Source organism: Cricetulus griseus, chromosome 2, assembly GCF_003668045.3.
Source record: "Cricetulus griseus strain 17A/GY chromosome 2, alternate assembly CriGri-PICRH-1.0, whole genome shotgun sequence".
Taxonomy (NCBI): Eukaryota; Metazoa; Chordata; class Mammalia; order Rodentia; family Cricetidae; genus Cricetulus; species Cricetulus griseus.
The window spans coordinates 338,330,129-338,353,074 of NC_048595.1; the positions used below are offsets into that span (position 1 = coordinate 338,330,129).

General features: G+C 40.8%; 1 protein-coding gene and 1 long non-coding RNA gene across 6 annotated transcripts in view; one reads left to right on the forward strand and one right to left on the reverse strand.

Moving 5' to 3' along the window:
- Oxct1 (3-oxoacid CoA-transferase 1) overlaps positions 1-22,946 on the forward strand; it is a 119,382-nt gene that overhangs the window by 92,229 nt on the left and 4,207 nt on the right. Inside the window, exons 14-16 of the mRNA XM_027401378.2 lie at positions 2,585-2,674; positions 14,254-14,334; positions 20,071-20,172. Of these exons, the coding sequence (XP_027257179.1) occupies positions 2,585-2,674; positions 14,254-14,334; positions 20,071-20,172 (273 nt within the window). The remainder of the gene's footprint in view (positions 1-2,584; positions 2,675-14,253; positions 14,335-20,070; positions 20,173-22,946) is intronic.
- Positions 1-22,946, reverse strand: part of LOC103160859 — a 40,315-nt gene that overhangs the window by 11,679 nt on the left and 5,690 nt on the right. For 2 of the 5 annotated variants that reach the window (XR_004768542.1, XR_003482467.2), the window contains exons 2-3: positions 15,781-15,866; positions 2,818-3,137 (exon numbers count right to left, since the gene is read on the reverse strand). This is a non-coding gene — a long non-coding RNA (uncharacterized LOC103160859). Of the gene's footprint in view, positions 1-2,817; positions 3,153-6,721; positions 6,883-10,391; positions 10,480-15,780; positions 15,867-22,946 lie in introns of all 5 variants that reach the window. The other 3 variants (XR_004768540.1, XR_004768539.1, XR_004768541.1) reach the window with 3 other exon arrangements.

Genomic DNA, 22,946 nt, shown 5'->3' on the forward strand with positions numbered 1-22,946 from the left:
CATTGCCCCAAATAAGCACATGGAAGCTATATTAGTTATAACACTGTTGACTGATGACTAGGGCTTCTTATTGGCTAGCTGTGTCTTAATTATTCACCCATAACTGCTAATCTATGTATTTGTACATGGCCTTGGTTTACTGGAGAATGCCTGGACATGCTGCTCCTTTTGGCAGCTACATGTTGTCTCTTTCTGGCAGGCTTCTCTGCCTACATTTCCTTGATTATCCTTGTCTCTTCCCACCCCCCATCTTCCTGCCTTATTGGCCAACAGCATTTTATTCATCAACCAACAAGAGAAACATATATACAAAAGGAAATCCCCCATCAGAAAAGGATCCTGTTTTGGGAGATTCCTAGTGTAGTATAAAGGTTACTCTAGGTACTCAATAAGTTGAGTTGACTGAAGGTCTACATGAATATCTTTGTAAATTTTATTTACCATACACTTCCATACATTGACTTATGCAGGGTTTTCCCACAGCTCTATGGCAGAGATATACAGTCTTATTTTAGGCTTATAAATACTTAACTCAAATTCTGTGAGCTTTGATATTTTGTCAGTGTCACTCGGAGGTTAACAGAGTAGATGCAGGTGTTCTATTTCAATCTTGTGCATTTTTCACTTTTGGAAGTAGGCATTTAAATATTAAGAATGGGGCTGTGAAATTTCTAGCCTGTGCTTTGGGGGCTGGAGAACATCACATCACTTAGCTGGGTGATGAATGACTTCATATATAGTGAGTGAGTAGAGAGAGGGCTCTTTTTAATAGAAGCAAACAGTTGGCTTTTTTACAATTCCTTAAAATGCTATGTTCCTGCCAGCTCAGTGTTTTGTACCCAGGAAGTTCTCTGTAAGTATTTTACTAATTGAAGTGATTTCAAATATGTACATCAGATTTAGTTAAATTGGGCAAGCTTCCTGTTAGAGGCTGTCATAAGTTTTTAAATCTTTGTAATCATTGTGTCTCAAAATTTGCCTGTTGTGTATTCTAACCCAGGATTTTTTTTTTTCATTCAAGGAATTCCTAGCACATTAACTTCATTTCTGGTTTTCTGTTTCTGTCTATGACTTTCCCATATTCATTGAACCATAAAGATATTGGTATTTTCTACAGAAACCTGATGGTCTGATGATCTTTTAAAGTCTCATCTGACTAAGGGTCACAGCATTGATCGGAGAAGTTAGCATTGCACATTTCCACATGGATATTTTGCATTGTTTCCAACTTCCCTATCTGAACACAGCTAATCATGCATCTTCCATACACCTCTCCCCTCTACTGTTGCCAGCTGCTCCCCATCTCCCTGGTGGCAGGCTCTAAGCCACAGAGCACCCAGCCACTTCCTCCCTTCCTACATGCTGCTCATCTAATTCATGCTGGCATCATGCTGTGTTTACCTCTGACATGTCTCTGGAGTCATGGATTTGAGACCCTATTTTAAGTCCAGGTGTCCTTCGTAATCTCCTTAGAGCTCTGAGATGACTGGAGAGTATTTACTGACAAATGAGCAAGAGGACTGAGCCTTAAAATAAATAAATAAAGCCTTTCAACATTAGAAGTCGTGTCTTCACTGAGCTGTGGGAGGATTTATTTCATCATCTTTGGAAACACCTGTGTTTTCCAAAACTCTGTATCCAGGAGACAGAGCAGACAGTGGGAATCTTTGCGTGTGCATGGCACCTGGAAGGCGGTTGATGAATGAATAATGAATGAAGATGGAGGGGTGGGTAGAGATAGATCAGTGATGGCAAGATGGTTCTGAATGCGGCTTCTAGTCTCTGTGTTTGCTTGAGTGGAATGTGGTTTTCCTTTTGTTCTCTCTCCCTTTTTTCCACACACAAGATGAAAGCCCAGAGCTAGAAAGACAGGCAGACAGCACCACCTTCGTTTTTAGTCACTACTTGAGAATGCCTTTAGTGCTTCAAACTACTAATGTGAATCTGTGGGAACCCAAATGTGCTCTAGAAAGTGTCTGTAATGGAAAAATCAGTAATAACAGCTACTTGTTTAAAAGAAAGAACTGGAGGTCCTAGGTGTCAGGTTTCAATCAAATATTTTTGCAAGAATTCTACCAAGGTTCCTATATTAGTTTCTTATTCATTGATTGTCTTATTATTGACAAATTGTCAACAAAATTGTATTAGTAACACTTAGTAGTTAAGTGAGGTGGTAATATTCAGCCTGGGGGATGTCGAGATGGCTTAGCAGGTTAAGTGTCTGCAGCACAAGCCTGATGGGTGAAGTTTGATCCTGAGAATCTGTGACAAGGTAGAAGAGTGAGGACCAGCTCAACAGAGTTGTTCTTTGACTTGCATGTGCACTCCATGTCATTCATACATGTACACAGTAATAATATCAACAACAACAATAAATATATTTTTAAAAATTATTCTGAACTTTATCCTTCAACCACAGGCTAACGGAAAAATAAAATTTTAGGTTCCAAAGCTTCAAGTAGTGAGTAGTGATGGCCAGTAAGTTTTTCCTGTGGTGGCTTGTTCTGGCAAGTTAACTGTTACTTCCTCTTATGATGGAAGTAGACTGTTATCTGTCTACTCATTTTCTGTTTCTGTTTTACAGGGGAAAATGGTGAAAGGAATGGGAGGAGCTATGGATTTAGTATCCAGTTCCAAAACCAAAGTGGTGGTCACCATGGAGCATTCTGCCAAGGTAACACGCTGTTCTGAAGACTCACAGGCCATCGAGCCTCACTGTGCTATGTCGTTTGGCTGGTTTATAGTTTTCTCTGGCTTACTGATGGTGATGGTACTTATGTTTTAGTAGAAGAACACAGAAAGGTAGTAATGTATTACCTGGCCAGATGCTTGTTCAACTTTGAGGAGACCCAGGTGTCAGGGTGTTCTTTGAACATTTGTCTCATATGCACATCTGAAGTAAAGGCTTTAACTGTCTCTGAAGTCACTGAAAAGATGTTGAGGCAGATGTATTGGTTCCTGCTTTAAGGTGATTATAGTTGTTGCTCACTGTGTTCAATGCAAAGCCCGATAGAATATCGGTTTTTAGCAGCAGTTCTTTTCTTCAAGTGGACAGTATGGCCTCTTCCCAAGGTGGTGGTGTCCATGACAGGACATATGGGAGGAGGATGACTATGGTGATAGCGAACGTCCTCATTCTGAAAAGCATATTTCTGACAAATTATCAGATAGTTATGGAGTGCCTCCTAGGTGCTAAGTGATCACAGCTTGGATTTGGCAATGACCCCCATGTAAGCAAAAACCACCCATCTAAGGGAGTTCATATTCAGTCTTCTCTCTTTCTTCCTATAATAAAAGCAGCTAACACTTACTGAGCTTTTCCTGCATGCCAATCCTTTCAGTGTGCTCATATGTGTGCATGCCCATGAAGTCGATACTGGGTCTCTTTTTTTATTTACATTTATTTATTTCCTTATTCATTATGTATTTGTGTATCATGCATGCACACCTGCATCCACTTGCCACAACATATGGATGGAAGTCAGAGGACAACTTGCAGGAGTTGGTTCAGGTTCTGGTGATGAACTTCAGGCTGTGAGACTTGAAAGCTAGCACCTTGAGTGCAAGCATCCTTAACCACTGAGCCATCTCACTGACTTCTAATAATTGTCCCTCCCTCCCTCCCTCCCTCCCTCCCTCCCTCCCTCCCTCCCTCACTCTCCCCTCCTCCTTCCCTCCCTCCCTCCCTTCCTCCCTCCCTCCTGTCCTCCTGTTTGTGTTTTGGTTCTGGAAGCAGAACTGTAGAGTGGTAAAGTCACTAGTTTGAGGTCCTTCACTGCAGAGCCGAGTCTAACAAATGGAGCCTTTATTACAACTTCTTAATGTCTTTGCTGTCCAGAACCCATTGATCTCTGATGACTTGTGAAGTCAGTATCAGGTGGTCAGTTCCTCACTTGGTATGGCCTTAGTTTTAGCTTTACTAATCCCGTGAGGCTCGCTAATACAAGCAGAATGGTGATGTGCATGCCTGGCTTCATTTAGTGATGTGCCACCATGCAAGAGCACGGAACTAGATTTGCACTTCACTGGCTGGCTGGGGGAGTTCTTTTGGGGCTGTGTGCTGCTGTGAGTGCTGTCCTTGTGAAAACTACCCTGAGTATGAATTTGCATAGGTTGTTTTGGTACGTAGAGGGAAGTGAGCAGTGGGGCATGAACGAGGGATAATAGAAATGGAACCAACACAGGTGACTTCTGCAAGATGCCTTGCACAGCATCCAAAATGCTCATTCCCGAGGCGGAAGAAGGCCAAGCTACAAATCAAACCTAAGTCCTCTCTGGAACATAATGTGTATTCGGAGGGAACTCCATCCAGCTTCCCTTTGGTTGTTACTTTAATGTTGTTACAGGCAATGGAGTCTGGCTTATTTTAGATTATTTTTATGCATTCATTTTCTAAACATTAGGCCTGTGTTTAGCAAATTCGCTCTCTCTTTTTTTCCTCACCAAAGTCTTTTCTTCTCCTCAGCTGGAATTTCTGATAGAGGAAAGTAAATGGTACTTCAAACCTGTAGCTGACTGAATCCCTGTAAAAGCTTGCTGCAGATGCAAGATCACGTGTTTTCCCTTCCTCCTCTCTTTTTTCTTTTCTTACTGAGAAATCGGGATGTTTTACATCCAAATTGGAGTGTTTCCCACAGATATTTGAACAAAGCGATGGAAAAATCTACTTTTTTTTTGTTTGTTTTGTTTTTGTTTTCTTCAAAAATTGGAGGGAGGGGTTGATTTGTTAGAAAGTTTTATCCTGTAGTCCAGGCTGGCCTGGAACTCACCCTGTAGCCGAAGCTGGCCTCACACTCACGGAGATCCTCCTGCCTCAGAGTACTGGGACTACAGTCGTGAGCCACCATAACCAGGTGTGATTAAAATAATAATAAAGGACTTTTCACACATAACAGTCAGATAACCTCCAAATACTAACCAGGAGAGCATCTGTCCTCACATGTCACCTCTGCTCCTAGGGTGTAGGGTTCTACTTCAGACCAATACTCTGGACTCACTGTGAATGGCATTATGTGAACCTCACCACTTCCTCCTTGAATCCTTTATTTGGGTAAAGGCTGCAAAGGAAGAGGTGTGGTGGGGAGGGTCAGTGTCCCATCCCCGATAGCCTCTGCAGTTAGCTACCTGTCCTTTCAGGCCTGCCTGGCACTTGCTGCTGTCTTATATAGTGAACTAACTCCTGAGAGTTTATTGATTCAGGGTGCAGAGCTGTCGAAGGGATCCCAACACAAGAGAGAAACGTAAGCTTGTGTTCTTTAGTGGTGCTTTTGTTTCCACAAGTGTCTGGACCCGCCCACCAGGTCTTCCGGTATGGCTTTCTTTTCACTTGCTCACTCACCTGTAGGTTACAGGTGCATCGGCTGACCTTTAAAGGATGCTTTTATTGTTTTAATGAGAACAAAGGAAACTTTGCAGGACTGCCTGCCTGCTGGTGCTGCTCCTGATAACTCCTTGCCCGCTGGCCAGCTCTGGAGCTACAGCACGAGATTGAGATGTGTTTTGGTTTATGTTGAGACATGATAGAATCTCATGGTATAGACAGTGCTTTCTTGCTGTCCTGCCATCTTTATACAATTTTGAAAGTATAATATTTTTAAAAGATTAGCTCCTGGAGAATTCCTTACATGTACACCTTTCTTCTTTTCATCTTTTGATTTAGTTCGTCTTCTGACTCTTAAAACTGGAAAGGGGAGCTGGAAAAGGTTGGGTCCTTAGTAGCTGGAGGTTTGCCTAGCATTGCACGGACTTAAGTCTTATGTTCTCAGAGACCATCTGGATAAGTCCAGAGTGGAGGCTTAAGCAACTGCAGGAAAGTGGCAGGGCTAGGAGTTTGATTCCATCTGTGCCGGCCTATGTCCATCTTACTCTCACAGGTGGCCTACATACAGACCTGCCTCTACCCAGACCCGGTCCTTTCAGGTTTCAGAGAAACTCCTTTGCATCCTTTTCCTGGGCCACAGCTCCCTTTGCTAGGACTTTGGAAGAAAACAACCCGAGAAAGCGATCTCTCCATTTTTGTTTCCTCAGATTTTGTGTTATAATCTTTTCCTCCAGATACTTAGTAGCCCAGTGACAGATGACATTTTATAACCTCTCCTGTGTGCCACGAGGCTGGGATCAGTGCTACTTGAACATTTGTGATTTCTGGAATGATTGAGTTATAATTTTAAAGATAAATCCAGTTTTAGTGTGCTGCCCTTGTCTTCATTCTGTCTATTTGCTAAAGACCTTAAAATTTGGGTTTGGTTACATTGCTACTCTGCTACCTTAAATTCACAAGTGTCTAGTCCCATGCTTTGTGAGTTCCCAACAGGACATGGAGCTCCATCTCTGGTCCTCTGGGCCTTACATCTTCTATGCCATTCTTGGGTTCTATTTAAAACGTGTGTGTGTGTGTGTGTGTGTGTGTGTGTGTGTGTGTGTGTGTGTGTGTGCGTGTGCGTGTGCGCGTGTGTGCCAACCATTGTGTTTCATTCAGTGGGTCCCCAAAGCCTTCATCTCCAACTGGAATTCTCTGGTGAGCTCTAGAATTGTATTTCTAATTCCTGGTAGAGGACTCTACCTGGATGTCCCAGAGCCACCTCAACAACAACATGCTCCCAAATGAAATTATCTCCCTTTCCTTTAAATAGTCCCAGCCTCTTTCTGGCCCAGCTAGAGAAATGCTCATTTCTCCACCCCTTACCCTTACCTGAACTGTCACCATTGTCTTCACCCCTACCTGAACCATCACCATGGCGCCTTTCAGCTTGCATCCCATCTCCTTAAACATGAATCTGTAGTGCTCTAAAGTCTTCTCCTTGCTCTGTATTCTCCTCTCCTCGCCCATATTTAGGTCCGTGTTGCAGTGTCCAAAAAGTCCTCCAACTGCTTGGGATCCTCCTTGTAATCAGTTATGTGGACCAAAGAGTTCTTCTTTAAAATCGACACTGCTGGTATTACCTTAGCCCACCTGCCTTTTGTAATCAGCTCCCCTACCCCCAAGCCCCCTGCCTCATCCTTTTTTCCAGGATTTCAGTTCTGCTCCATGGTGTGGGTCCTATCCTTGAGTGATCTGATCCTACTCTGCCACCTCACCCTTTTGGTCTTACTTTTGGCTTATGACCACCTGTGCAGAGTTCTAGACCAACGAGATAAGGTTTGATGGGTTTACAGGTAGAGTGTCTACCATTTCCTATGAATGGCCATAGGAATGTTCTTTGATGTTTTGCCTTGAAATTTGGTAGGAAAACCTCATGTGGATGTGTTGGGCCACCTGTTTATGTAGGTACCAAATGTTTATCAGGGACTACTATGTGGTGGGCACTTATGATAGGGATTGAGGAAATAAAAATGAAGAGATGTGGTTCTTCCTTCAGAAAGCCTAGTCTGCATATGTATTTATATAGAAGGCTAGCTAGAAGATGGGTTACACAGCCGAGTGGACAGTTCATTTTGAGGGGCAACAACAAGCTTCCCATGGGATGTATGGAGCATTTTTAGTAACAGCTGACAGTTGGGACAGAGTTTGACAGGGACCTCAGTGTTATAATAGATAAGGGCATGGACATTAGGACAGTATGAGACTGGGATAGAGTTTGCCAAGTATGTCCTTGTCAGAGAGCAAGGGTGGAGGGATTAGGTGGTAGCAGGCATACAGTGACTTAAATACACACACACACACACACACACACACACACACACACACACACGCTCAGCCTGTCACCTCTTTCTCAGTCCAGACACCCTCCAGTAACTTCCAATCTCACTTAGATTCAAGACTTAAGTTTCTTACTGTTGTCTCTTACAGCGTACAGGGTATATGGTTTGTCTCACCCCACCCCACACTTTCACACTGCCACCATTCTCTCTCTCTCACTTAACTTCAACTGTACTCCCTTCCTGAAAGTTTGGAACATTGCAAGCAGAACCCTGCCTCAAGGCCTTTGCCCTTGATATTCTCTATGCTTTGAATGCTTCCCCCTAGATAACCCTCCTAGCTCACTCCCACACTTCATTCAGGCTCAAGGTACCAGAGAGGCTTTCTCTCACAGCCTTTCTACAGACCTTTCCACACCTCTGCATTACAAGGGGAGAGACTCCATAAAAGCAGTGTCTCTGTGTGCTCTGAGCCTGGGCCACAATGGTGCCATTCTGTTAGAATATAGAATGTATTAGTCAAGTTTGACAAATTCTTGTTGAGTTGATTCTTCAGATACTTGGAGCACACCGAACTCTCTTAACCCTTCCCTGTTGCTGATGTTTCCAATCCATCACTGCAGCTCAAATTATTTCCCTTCCACAGATGGACAAACCACATTCCATGGAAATTCCCTACTCCAGTAAAAGTCAAAGGGGATTAGAGAGTGAGACCAAGCCCAGAGTCTGTGTAGCTTCTTTTAAACCTCCACTGCCCTTGTGAAACGTTTCTGGTAATGCCATCACTGCCAACAGCATGCACCAAGTGCTTCATTCTCACTTCTGAAGGCTAAAGTCTATTCCCAGGGGTGTAACTCTGTAGCTAAGTACTTCAGTTGCACTTAACATTTACTGTAAACAAGCAAAGGCAGAGCATCTATTTTTTTTTTTTGAGAACACAAAAGAGAGCTATTTCTAAGGAGGGTTTTGTTTTTATTACAGTGAGAGATATGGGTTCTGAAGGAAGAGGGAGAATCATAATATATTGTTATGAAGTCGAGACTAAATCTTTGAAAATGTTTTTTCTGATTTAGTCTAATCTCTCTGGTAGCAAGGTCTCATGTAGAGATTTTGATGCCTGTTTTATTTTCTCCTTACTGTTTTTTCCCCTGAAGTTTATTAATCTCATTTATTTTAGACCAAATGTGTTACTAAAAGCAACAAACATAAAAGATTTCTGAGGTGATTTTTGGCAACACTGAAAAGAACTCCCAATTAAATAAAGTAAACCTTTGTTTGGATTAATTCATAATTAATGATAGTTTCTGCTTGTGTTTTTACCATCATGAAAAGCTATCATTTTTTCTATACTATCCATATAGTTTATAAGAAAACCAGTTCACCTTTAAAAAGATGAAAATTCTAAGGGGCCTGAGGTATAGCACTGTAGAAAATGCACATTTAGCACCCACAAGGTCCTGATACCATCAAAAAATACAACTAAGCACATAGACATGCTTACATGGTTTTGCCCTTTTATTTCTCCCTTGTGCTAGAAATCCTTGAAAAAGCAAACAATAAACTTTCAGTGTGGAAAAAACAGACACAACACAATCCAACATCCAGTAAAGCTCCAAAATATGTCTTAGGGAATTGAATTAAGCTAATAATTTTAAACTATATAAGTTTGAGTTTGTCAATGAACCCCTGTATTTTTTTAAAGGAAAAAAAAAGTAATACTAAGGAAAAACTAAGTTACCACTCCTATTTGTGAGTGGGGATAATTTTCCCTACTTATTCCTGGACTCTGGTATCTAGGTGTTAAGGAGTCAGCCTTTACAGAGATAGTGAAAGCCTGGCTACAGTGATGATCCTGTTGAAGGAAAGGGTCTTCTATCCTAAGACCTCAACCCTGACCCTTCTTCATAGGGACATGGCTTGCTATATCCATTGTCTCAGTTGGCTACTCTCTCCTTTGAGAGTATGCTCATGGCCATAAACTGTTACTGCATGTACAGATAAGAATGGATCCTAACAAGCTCACTGTGCCAGCTGAGAGTCTCCAGCAGCTCCCTGAAAACCGTTAAGATCCACCAAGTCAGTACAGGGAAAGGCCAACATGTCCCATGAGGATAAACTCAGTGAGAGCATGTTCATTCTGGCCTGGTACTCTGTGTACCTGATTTTCTTTGCTTAGCAATCTATTTTTATTATCTCCTACATCAATCATCATAGTGACCTGACAGTCATATTACTGGTAACAAACACAGTGTTCCCCAATATGGTGCATGTGTGTAGAAGATAGTTGACTTGCTTCCATCATTATAGTGAGTGTTAGCCAGGGAGAAGGCACTGCCTGCTGACAAAGAGGCTTCTGTGATACTGTGTTGAGGCTGAAGAGAGATATGATATTGGCTCCTTTGTACTAAAGATTACTAAAGATTACATGTTGCAGAATATTTAATTTCTGCTATTAAATATTGAATATAGAGTTCAGCATCTGTGGTAGATTATGCGGAGCTTGGGCGGCTAGGAAGGAGCGAGTGGAAGATGCAGAAACTAGTTTCATTTCTCCCTTTGAAGTTCTATGTTTTACACTATAGGCCTGATAAGTCTTTGCTCCACTCCTTTGCCTTCCTCTTGCCAAATCTTGTGATCTACTTTCAAGTACTTCTGTTGAGCTCAGAGATACTGGAACTGTGCAAGTGTATTTCTGAGAGCCGGAAAGACGCCCCAGGCAGTCCACAGGTACTTAGTCACATGGTATTTTATACCTCCAATTCTGTCAGAGTTCAATGAATCAGATCGTAATATCCAGACAGCATATTTTGGTCACTGGTTTACTTAGTGCTCTTTTCATTCCTGTGGATGCAGAGATGAATGATGTCAGCCTTGAGCATGCTCAGAAGTTACTAGGATTCAATAGAAGATGAACAGCATGCCATGGGTAGTGGGGGAAAAGAAGCACAGAACATCCAAGAGGGCCATCATACTGGGGATTCCCTTGGGACACTGGAGTGGACACTATGTAAGAGATATTGGAAAGGTTGTTCTGAAAACTAGAAAGGCTATGGTTATTTGAATCTGAGGTAATGGGATATAATTTGGTGCATTTTCCCAGTAGCTGGTGGCATGGGAATGACCAATTCCTAGAACACTCTGTTGTATAAAAAAAGGTCTGGTTATGTGAGATTGGGTGCATTTTGATGCCCTGAAATGTACTGTTATGAGAGCAAGAGTTATTATCATTTAACCAGAGTTATACATTACTGCAAAATGTAGTTCTAGGATTTCATATAGAGAGCTAAAGAATTAAAGAGATCTCAAGGAAGCAAATATTGGCATATTCTGAGGCCCATGTCATTGAAACACAAAATTGTGAAGTACCTAAGGTACTGAAGGGAAGAAAGATGTCAGGGGAAATAATTGGAAGCAATATGGTTTAGGAGTTAATAAAGGCTATGATGAAGTATGGTAAAATTGCTCAGGTCAGCACTGAATTCCTTGCTCCAGTGATTCTCTTGCTCCAGCTTCCTAAGGCTTTGGGTCTGCTGGAATGGACCACTCAAAACATTGTAACTCCGTATTTGTATCCATGCTTCTGCCTTTTCTGAGCTCCCTTTTGGAGAACGTGAAAAAACAGCAGAATGATGAGGAAGAACCGAAACCCTGTTTTTCTTTTAAGCATCAATTCAGCCCCTCCTAATTCAGTGCACCTTCAACATTTCACTGAATTTTTATTATTACCAGAGAAAGCAGATCAAGGCAATAGTAGATTAACAACCCAAAGAACTTAAAGGCCCAAACAAAGTCCTCCAGGTCCCTATTAAATGAGAGTCCTGGTCTTCAAACTTCTCTAGTGTTTTGGATGCTGCCATACTATACTGACAGTCTTTATTAGAATTTATTTTTAAACATTCAAAATCTGCATTGTTCCTGTTTTGAGAATCACTAATGTATGCAGCTGTCATGCTACACGGATGCCCAGCCCATCGTGCTAGGGAAGAGTGCTAAAGTGGGAATCAGTCTGTTTGACTTGAGAACTAACCTATTGTTACATTGCAATTGTGACACATTTTCATCTCTCTGTGTGTTATTTTTGCTCTCTCCTTGATCTCTGTTATGTCTTGGGGCTAAATGTGAATGGATTCATCTAGCTATGTTGTTCTAACTGCACAGATATACCAGGTGTTGGTTTCCTAGGCAAGCTTTACAGTTTATCTTCAAATATGTACTGTTTTTCATTAGTTCTGTGGGTCTCAGGAAATTAATAGAGGCTGTTTTTTTTTTTGCTTATTTCTGTGTCACACTACATGTAGGGGATTACAAGCTCATAAAGAATTTATTTGTAGGTTATATGAATTTTAATTATAGTTATATAAGCAATTGTAGTCAACATTTATTCTTACTAAGTGTTGGAAAGTTGTATTTAGTTTAAATCTAAGGATACTGTAAAGTAAGGTGGGCAAGAAAATATGGACATACTGTTCTGACACAGATAATGTGAGAAGGGCCAGGTTTTGTACAAAAGTTTCTGGTAAGAAGTCCACACCTTTCCTATCTATGCTGTATTATTTACACAGAAAATAGTTTATAAAAGGTCTCTGTTGGTAGGGCACCATGAATGTTGTTAGTTGAAATTCATCATTTCTCCTAAAGCAGGGTCGTGCTCCATGAAGCTACTTTACACTGTGTTCTCAAATAATGAGAACACTGTGAGATCTCCTGGCAGGAAGTGGTCCTCAGAGGCCTCCAAACTATTCACTTCGTTTAAAGTCAGGCTTGGAATTCATTGTGACATGTCTTATTTGAGCTATATTAAATGTAAGAAAACCTGACAACTATAGAAGTTCAATGTTCATCATTAATTTCAGCTGTTAAATTTAGCTTCCGTGACATGCAGAATGTGAAATCTCACAAGGGAGGCGATAGCAGAAGAGAAGGCGAGGTTCTCATTCTAATCTGTAAATTTTCTTATATAGCAAGATCTAGAAACAACTCAAGTTTCGAAGGCATAATACCTACCTACTTAATATGTAGTCAACAGTTTTGACTAAGTCAAGGTTACAGAATCTGTCTTTTAAAAAACAACCCATCCAAGATTTATAAAAGTCATCAATTTCCATTGATTGATTGATTGATCAATTGATTCATTCATTCATTCATTCATTCATTCATATGTTAGAATACCTTTATGCCTTGCACTGAGTTACACACGCTGAAACCATCTTAACTATAACAGCATTGCAAAGTTGACAAATAATTACAAAGAGGAAAATCATAATTACACCCTGTTATCTGCAAATGCATTGCCTCTGAACATGCATTTGGTTTGACACCAGACAGGGGAGATATCTAAACTAATTCATAGGTGGATGTTTACAAGGCAAAACAGACAGGTGGCTGATGATGGTGGTGACATCATTGTATTTGGTGTCTTTAGATCCAAAAGAAAGTAGAAGCATTTTAGTGTTTTTTAAGATGAGACCTGCAGCCTTCAACCTCAAAGGAAATGTTCATTTATGCTCCTAGTGCTGTGTAGTTAAAAGAGAGTTGAATCATAACTGGAAGAGGTCAGAGCTGCTACTACAGCTGGGCTCCATAGAAGCACCTGGGAGGCCACTTTCACATTTGGGGTCAGGATGGGCCTGGGGAAGGGAGTTAATGGGTAAAACCTGTTTTTTTCTTATAGTCCCTCTTCTGTTTTATGTTTAAAGAAAGGGAGATGTGGCTAAAAGAAATCTCAAAAAGAAAAAAAGCTCATTGAAGCCAGGTCGTGTGTTTTATTAAAGAGCAAAGTAGAGCTCAATCTCAAGGGGGAAAACAGTCACAAGAGAAAGTGAATACAGTATACTGTCACCTGGCCCAGCACTGGTCTGCTTTGCCTGGACATTGGATTGAGAATAAAATCAATTCTGATGGTTGAAAGTAACAACAAATTGTGACTGGGAGGACAAAGTATGATTGTGGGGACTTTGGGGTTGCAAATGGAACTTGTAAGAGAATTAAGTTTTCATGTACCACAAAATAAACTAGTAGATAATCTCTAAATTGACAGCAAGGAATAAATAGCATGCTAAATATAATGCTTTAAATGTAGGAGAAAATGCATGAGCATATAGAAGGAAATGGAGGTTTTTCCTGCTGAAAATGGAAGCAAGGCACTGCTGTTTTCTGTGCATCTGTTACTTTTTAATAAACAAGATAAAATCTGTTTTAGAAGAGGGAGGCTGGGTTGCAGGTTCATTTTCCATGTATATGTCTTTCTCATGACAAATAAGTGCAGATGTTCTTTCTTAAGGGGGCCGTTCTTTGGAAGAGAAAATGGAGGATTCAAGACTTGGAGCTGCACATTAGGTAGTACAGGAAATGAGGCCTGAGAGTACTCCTATGTGGAACAGGGCTCCCCAATAAATCTCTTAAGCATTTAGTTACTTGTAGGGGTCTTCCCTACGTTATCCCAAGCATAGGAGCTGCCCTGAGAGGGAGGAGAGTTTGACTGAGGTTTTGAAACAGCACATGCTTAAAAGTGGATGTCACTGCTAGTTCCTGGTTTTGGTATAGTCACACCAATTCTAAGTAGGAATTACTTGCTAAATACTATTGTTGATGTTTTCTTGTTGTTCTTTCAAACAGGGAAATGCACACAAAATCATGGAGAAATGTACATTACCACTGACGGGAAAGCAGTGTGTCAATCGCATTATTACAGAAAAGGTAAAGTACCTTCTTTTTTATTCTGCTTGCATCAACTACCACCTTTATTATTTCATTTAGAGACACATTTGAGGCTTTTTAAAAATTACCATCTAAAATCATATTACATAAATGGCTATAAGATTAATTTAGTCTGTCAAAGGAGGGAATAGGAAAATTAATGTTTCTCAATGTAGACTTGCACATGTACACCTCTCAGGAATTCACACACAAAATGGAACTCTTATCCTTATCCTGGTACTTTTCAGTTTGCTTTCATCAGAGAAGATCTTTATTGATCCTTGAATTTGGACTCTGAAGATAGATGATATATATAAGGTTCAGAGTATACTTACCTCTCCCCTCTTTCTTTCTTGTCTGCCAAAATCACAGGAATGAACTATTGGGTTTTTATTTTAGGGAATTCACCCACCATTGGGTGTGAGTCACTTGGGTATGAGTTGCAGTATAGAACCACCATGGATCAAGACATACATTCTACTTAACATGGTGTCTGACATTTTCATGAAGTGGACTTTAGAACACACCCACCACTTCCATGCCTCTGTATTTTGTTTCATAAATGGAAAACTTTGGCCAATTATATGGTTAAAAGCTGCTTGTATCAGAGAAGTATTTGGGACAGCTATCCACAGCCAGATTCCTATTTCAGATTTAAACTTAAGAACTGCGAATGGCATGATTGCTATCAATCATCCAGGAGGGTGTTTTTCTTGATGAAGCCACAGGACAGAATTGCTTGCTTGGGTTTCTCCCTCTTCTCAGTGATGCCTCTCTTCTTTCGACCAGGGCTGTACAACAGTTGTGTCTCACAGGGTCTGGCTCACTAGCCTTCTTTACAGGATGGGAAGAAATACCTTAACTCATGCCCTAAAGTAGGTTACATATACAACACTTCCCAGAAGCTGCATTCTCAAGGGAGGTTCCATCTTGTTGGGCATTCATGAGAGTGTGTGGAATTCTGTAAGTGTGCTATATGGAGAACAAGCATATCAAAGTCATTGTTATTTCTTTAGTCTCCTCTAAACTCTGGACAGGGTCAGTTGAGAAGAGCTATTGCTTTGCAGTTGAGACAGAGTCCTTCTCAATCATGACTTCTTTAATACAGTGATAACCCTAACCAGGAGTCTTCTAGCATTGTTATTCCCCAACCCGATCCCCGCCACCTCCCCCAGTAAGCCCCTTTCCTGCTGTTCTGCTCTTCACCTTCCAAATCTTCTGCCTACAGAGTGTCATACTCCTCATCCTTCTCTCTTGTATTGCACCCATCCTTGAAGCCTAGCTAGTTTTCACTTGCATCACAAAGGGACTCCTCATCCTCTTAGTGTGCATCCTCATAGTGGCCCATTCACTTCAGCATGTTCCATTTGATACCTGCATTTTTTTATGATGTAACTTTTATGGGTGATAAAGCTTAAAGACATTTCCAGCCCCCTTTGTACTTACTTTTTCTGTTCTTGCATGTTGTTTCATTCATTCAGTTAACTTTTCTTTGGAGGACCTTCTCTGAACCAGATGGTATCTGACAATGACTTACAAAGAAGGGGAGGAGGTTACAGTCACTCTTCAAAAGACACATTCCATAGGATTAGACAGGAGACACCCAGCATCTCCAGCAGCCAGAAACAGATTCCATAGAAGTCACAGTGTGACACACACACCAGATGCTATGTTAGGAGCTCATAAGGTAGACCAGCAGCAGTACCAAGAGCTGCTATTGGGTGGCATCATATATAGCATTTCCGAAGTCAAACTTTTTATACTCAAGTCTTTCTGAGTTAAGACTCTCCAACCAGGGTGGGCTGGAGAGATGGCTCAGCAGTTTAGAGTACTGACTGTTCTTTCAAGAGGTCCTGAGTTCAATTCCCAGCAACCACATGGTGGCTGACAACCACCTTGAATGAGATCTGGTGCCCTCTGCTGGCATGCAGGCAGAAGACATAAAAAATAAAATCTTAAAAAAAAAAAAAAAAAAAAAACAAAAACTCTCCTGCCTGAGCAGTATTAAAATGCCAGGAACTCTGTTGAATTCCCCCACCCCGGACCATGTGCTTCTGGGACTGTGCATTCTCCACCCCTCCCTGAAATGTTCTGTCCATTTGTCTACCCACCCATTCACCCATCCATCCACCCGCCCACCTTCCCATCCATTCGTCCACCCATCCATCCATCCATCCATCCATCCATCCATCCATCCATCCATCAGTCACTTCCTGTTTGCCTTTTATCTCAGTCATGTATCTTCCTGGTTCTCTGTCAAGTATCTCTTCTTCCTCCCTGAATGTCCTGTGAGTGCTTCCCTGAATCCTTGTACTTAGCCTAACTTAGCACTGACACCTGTATTGAAATGAACTCTAACCTCTGCCTGTTTCCCTTGTTGCTGCTCCTGCAACACTTTAGTGTAGCAACTAACTCAGACTCAATCATCTCATTAAATAGAGGTGTCATACTTATCATGATGAGAAAGCTGATAGATTGAACTGAGTCTTGAAAGACAAATGGGAGTGTTATGATTGAAACGAAAGTCAAAAAAGACATCACAGGCAAAGTAGAAACTCATGCAAAATCTCAGAGGGGCAAATAAAGCCCAGTCTGTTCAAGAATTTGCAAATGGTACAGCTTAGTGTAAACAGACATTCCCTGTCCCAACTACCTGGTCCCAAATAACTGACTCAGAGATTGAATATGAATTAGAAATGCTTGGCCGATAGTTCATGCTTGTTACTAGCTAACTCTTACATTTAAATTAACCCATATTTCTATTTATGCTGGCCACATGGCTCATTACCTCATTTTCTATACATTCCGCTTGCTTAGTGGCTGACTGGCATCTCCCAAAGTCCTCTGTTTCTGTCTTCCCCGCCTATCCTTCCTGTCTGGCTACTGGTCTATCAGCATCTTTGTTAACCAATGAAAGCAATACATATTCACAGAGTACAGAAGGATTATTCTATAGCAACTTAGAGCAAGAGTGCAGCTGTATTCTGAACTAAAGCAGAAAATACACTGAGGGATCAAGTCAAGGAAGGGAAGTGGTTTCTTCTCAAGAGAGGGATAGGGAGCCCTTCAGCAATGTGTTTAATAGTTAGGGCGCCATTTTCATTAGTCAATGCACTACGACTTTTGCTTTTTCTAATAGACAAAAGAGAAGAAGAGACAAATCTTATTGAAAGGGCCCAACAACTGTCTAGGTAAGAAAGACAAAAGATCCAAAATCACAAACCAGAGAGATACTCTAAAGAGATTTAGGAGACAGGACTCAGCCTAATTTGATGAGTAGGGCACAGCTGGTAAGACAGGTGAGATCTACCTTTTCTAGCAAGAGGGAATGTCTGAGCTGCTGGGTCCTGGCAAAGCTAGAGAAATAGCAGTGGGAGGCAGGAAAAAAAGAGGTTTAGTTTGACACCTTCAATTTTATATGCCTGATATTTTAAAAAAGAACTCTAAATTTGGATCTAGAGTTCAAAAGGCAGTACTGGAATAAGTTAGTGGGAGTCTTAGCTTGTGACCACAGTCAGAGCATGAACTGTAAGTGACACTGTGTGAAAAAAAAAAAAGTCAAGGCAGATAATCTGAATCTTCAGCATCTCAGGAAAGGAAGCATGAGTAGATGCGGATGCAGTGCTCCATAAATGCTGTTGGATGAGTGGGTGGGAATGCAGTGCTCCATAGATGCTGATGGATTAGTGGATGAGAACACAGGTGTTCCATAGATACTGATGGATGAGTGGATGAGGGTACAGTTCTCCATAGGTGTTGCTTGGAGAGTGGATTATGATGCAGTGCTCCATAGGAGATACTGGATGAGTGGATGAGGATGCAGTGATCCATAGATGCTGCTGGATGAGTGGATGAGGATACAGTGCCACTAAAGGCAATGGCAGTTAAGGAACCATAATTTCTATATCAGCACTGGGGAGAATTCCATTAGGTTGCTCTTTGAAAGTATTTGTAATTGTTTCCTATTGTATGGATTGGGTTATAAAAGATAGCTTCCCCATCAGCACCTGGCTGTAATTAACTGTGGGATCCATAATGTAGCCTTTATGGTAGTAATAAAGTAATTAACTCACTTACCCGGAAGACAAGGCAGTTTCACTATCATTTTTGATTAGCGGCAAGACAAGGTAGTTTCAGTATCATTTTTTACTAGCAGTTAACATTAACATTTAGGTTTTACTCTCTATTTTTTATCAAATTTTGGCTTGCCCCTTAGAGTATCAAATGAAACCTAATTCCTCTTAAATTGCAATCATTGTTTCAGTAGAATCAGTCATGTTATCAAACAAACAAGGAAAGTAAACATCCCTTTTCCCATAGTGTTCCTTCTGAAGAAAAATATAAACCAACTGGAAAAAGTCATTATCTTAGGCCTTTTACCTGGCCTAGGCACTCTGCTAAGGAATAATGACACACTGACACTGTAGTCAGGATGGGATCCAGAGAATGATATGTGGTATTTAGGTACCACAGCGTCATGGAGGCATTTTCGTGCTCTCTGACCACAGTTGCAGAGGCAGGCTCCCCAGGCCACTAGCTGTTATGCAGCAGAGCTATGTGATAGGCCACCTCAAAAACCAGTGCTCCTTCCCCTGTGTGTTGCCTTTCTGCTCTCAATGTATTTAAACATGACAGTTTAGGTTTTGACTTCAAAAGTAGTTGAAAGTAAAAAATAAAGAATACAAGCAACAGGTAAATTTAAGTTAAATCCATGGAACAAAACCTGGGAAACATAATCTCTAAGCCTGAGAAAGGAAACTCCCCATGGGAACTGACAGAGGGAGCCATGTCACTGCACAGGGACCCACAGGGTAGGGTTTGAAGCTCCAGAGAAGCAGGTGGGTCTCACAATTAAAGCTGTTATAGCAGCAGACAATCTTCCCTGAGAAGTAAGTACCCCAGAACTGAGCAGGGCCCAGAAACCATCTCAGAAGACCTGTGAAGAATTCTCAAGTAGAAAGAAAGCTACATTGAATGCTTTGTAGACTCCTTCCACTGAAGTCAAGTGATAGTACCATTACAGGTTGGTACTGTGACCATGATGTTGGGATAGATTGTGCAGGTGGGGGTCAGCATTCCTGTCTGCCTTAGACACCAGCACAACCATTTGATTTTCACACCAAAAGGCTGCGATGCTTATGCCTTCCTCTTGGGATCTATGTATTTTCTTGGGAATTTAGAAGTTGAGGAGTTTTACCATCAAGAACTTGAACAGCTACTTAGTTGAGCTGGCTGGGCTTTCGAGGCCAGGCCAGCTTTTATTTCATAATTACACTTGGGGCACTATAGTGTCTCCTTTTATTTCCTACAGTCATTTACCTAGCAGCATTTCCCCAGCATCCCTATCCTATCTCTTTCCAACTCTACCCTGCCTCATCCTCACTGTGTTTATTCCTTCCCCTCTTCAGATCATCGGTTACTTCTCTGGCCTTTTACCTAATGTGTTAGAATTAACAAATGGAAGACAGCAAAATACCCAAAAAACAAAAACAAAAAAATAAAAACAAAAAACTGATAACAGCACTAGAAGATGCCAACTATAGTCACCAACCAATGGCTGGTTAAGGAGCTGGTATTATTTATAATAGTTATAGTGAACATTTTTCTCATTGCTGGTTTTTAGTCTTTGGTCCTGGATCTTATTTCTATCCTAGGAACTTGAAAGTCTCATCTATTTTTTTGTGTGACAATTTTCATAATGGAAATGGTCATTGTCATTTTCTTGACTCCCCATAGGGTGTGTTTGACGTGGACAAGAAAAATGGGCTGACACTGATTGAGCTCTGGGAAGGCCTGACTGTTGATGACATAAAGAAGAGCACCGGCTGTGACTTTGCAGTAAGTGTTTATGTGAGCAGAGCCAGCCTCTTTCGCTGGACCACAGGCTGGGTGAATTAATGGTTATAGGATACAAGCGTTCGTTTCTGAGCATTTAAGGGACTGATATGAGCAGAAGTAGGGAAGGGCACCTCCTGTGAGAGCTGGTAGAATAGTTGGTGTGTGACTCAGGCAGGTGTGAGACAGGAGCAGGAGGACACACCAGGAGCTGCAGGGGACAAAGGACAAGCTCCTGCTCATGTGCCTTGTGTGAAGCCCTGGAAGTCATCCATTCTTTGACAAGTGTGGCTAATCTTGATGTCAGCCACTTGTGGGAAAGTAATACTTCCTTATTCTTACATCCATCAACAATGGTATTCTCCTTGATCTGTGTCTTTTATTCCATCCATTAGAGATACAAGAATGTAACAAGTGCAAGGTAGTTGTATCCTACTTGCAGGAAAATAATAGTTCACAGAAAACACAAGCGTTGGAAACCCAACTGGGGAGGGTTCTAATAAAAGTTTTGTAGTTATACTTATTTATTCATCCTTTAAAATTGTATTTATTTATTGTGTATGTATTAAAGTGCTTTTTATAAATCATCAGTCAACTTCCTGTTAAGGTTGACAGAGAGATGCAATTAACTTAATGTTAACCGAAGGTAAAAGGATTATATATGTCTGAAAGAACAGTAAGTGACAGAACCTATTTACTAATCACAATGAAATATAATGAGATGAAGTTAGAAAAACTCACTTAACAAAAATAATTTGCTATGCTCTCCACAGATTTCATTCTTAACTTCCCATGTACACAGCCTTTGCTTGTACCTACAAGTGCATAGCAAGCTTCTTTGAAAGGGCTTTGCTGTATAATTCATTATGCACATAGTAACCACTCCTGATGCTGTACTGTGGTCCTTTGTTTACTAACCTTTTCCGGATTTCCCTTTGGAAAAACAGCAGTCTCCCAGCAATACCTTGCTTGAAAAGCAAATTTTTAATTAGTTTTCTCATAACCTCATAAGGAAGAAAGGAGATTTATTTATACTCTACTATTTAGGATTTCGTACTCCAGCGAAAGAAGCAAACAGTTCTTAATCAGCTGTTCTTTCTTTTTTTTTTTTTTTCTTTTCCTTTTGTGTGGAATAGGAGCCCTCTGTCAGGTAACACCTTCAGAGATACGCAGAAATTTCAGTTTCTGCTGCAAAAGAATATCCAGTACAAGACCCTCATTATCTAACTGTCTGTTATGCGTGTGGGCAATTCAGAAAAAATATTGCTATTTCTGTTATACACACATGGGGGAGGAGGGGTATGTAGGCTAGTTGTCCTATCTTCCTAGATTTCAAAATGTCTCCATGGTCCTTCTTATATTCCAGTATCATCCCTTCCTTTTACTATTACTACCCTGATGTGAAAATTGGTTTATTTGTGAGGTATATTTTGATGTTTTGATGTGTGTATGCATTGTGTACTAGTCAGGATAAACATTCCTGCCCTCAAGCATTTCTTGGTGATGGAAACATTTAAAATCCTTTCTACTAACTTTCCAACATACATAGCACAGCATTGTTATAAATATAGGCAGTCACGCCACCTCACAGCAGCACATCACACATTCTCACTCCTAACAATTACTCGGTACTCAGTGGTTGATCTTGCTCCTCCATCTCTCCATTCTCCTCCCAACCTCTGGGAACCACCATTCTACTGGCTCCTTCTATGACTTCATACTTTTTTCTATTCTACATGGAAGTGAGATCATGCAATACTCATTTTAATGGGCTGGCTTGCTTAGTTCATGTAAAACATTGACTTCCAGTTTCATGTATGTTGCTACAAAATCCAGTAATTTGTTGTTTTATTAATAGATAGTATCCTGTTGTAGGTGAATACCATTTTCTATATCCATTCATTAGGTAGTAGGTATTCACACTGTTTCTATTTCTTGGTTGTTATGAATAGGAAATGTAGTTGTATCATTGGTGTGATGGCCTTATCTCCTTTGTAGTGAGATTGCTAAATCATACAGTGATGCTATTTTTAATTTTTGAGGAAATCTTGTACAGATGTTCACAATGGCTTTACCATTCTGTCCCTACCAGATGCCCCTTCTATATCCTTGCCAGCACTTGTTCCTTTGTGATTTTGCACTTGGTCTTACCAGAAAGACCACGAACAGTGTCTTTGTCCCTCTGATAATAGCTAATCTAACTGGTTGAGCTGACATCTCATCATAGCTTTGATTTTTATTTATTAAATGATTAGTGATTTTGAGAATTTTCATATAACCTGTTGGCTTTTTTGGATGTTTCCCTTTCATGTCTATTTAGATATGTTGTACACTTTTTTTTTGTTTGTTTATATGTGTGTTTGTTTTGAAACAGGGTTTCTCCATGTAGCCCTGCCCGTCCTGAAACTCACTCTACAGACCAGGATGGCCTCAAATTCAGTGAATCACCTGCCTCTGCCTCCTGAGTGTTAGGATTAAAGACATCGTGCCCCCACAGCTAATTGAATAATTTGGGAAATGTTTTTGCTGTTGAGTTTTTTGAATTCCATATATGAATTCAGGATATTAACTTTTTGTCATACATGTTTGTTAATCCTTTATAAGAACATGCTACACGGAGTCTTGTCCCTCTGTACATTGTTCACTCTTTGCTTGTTCCCTCTGCTCTGCAGAGCATTTAAGTTGCTACAATCCAATTTGTTTTTGCCTTTTTCTCTCTCTCTTATGCATTGGTGTCTTCTTCAAAAAAAAATATAATCATTGCCAGTTTCAAACTC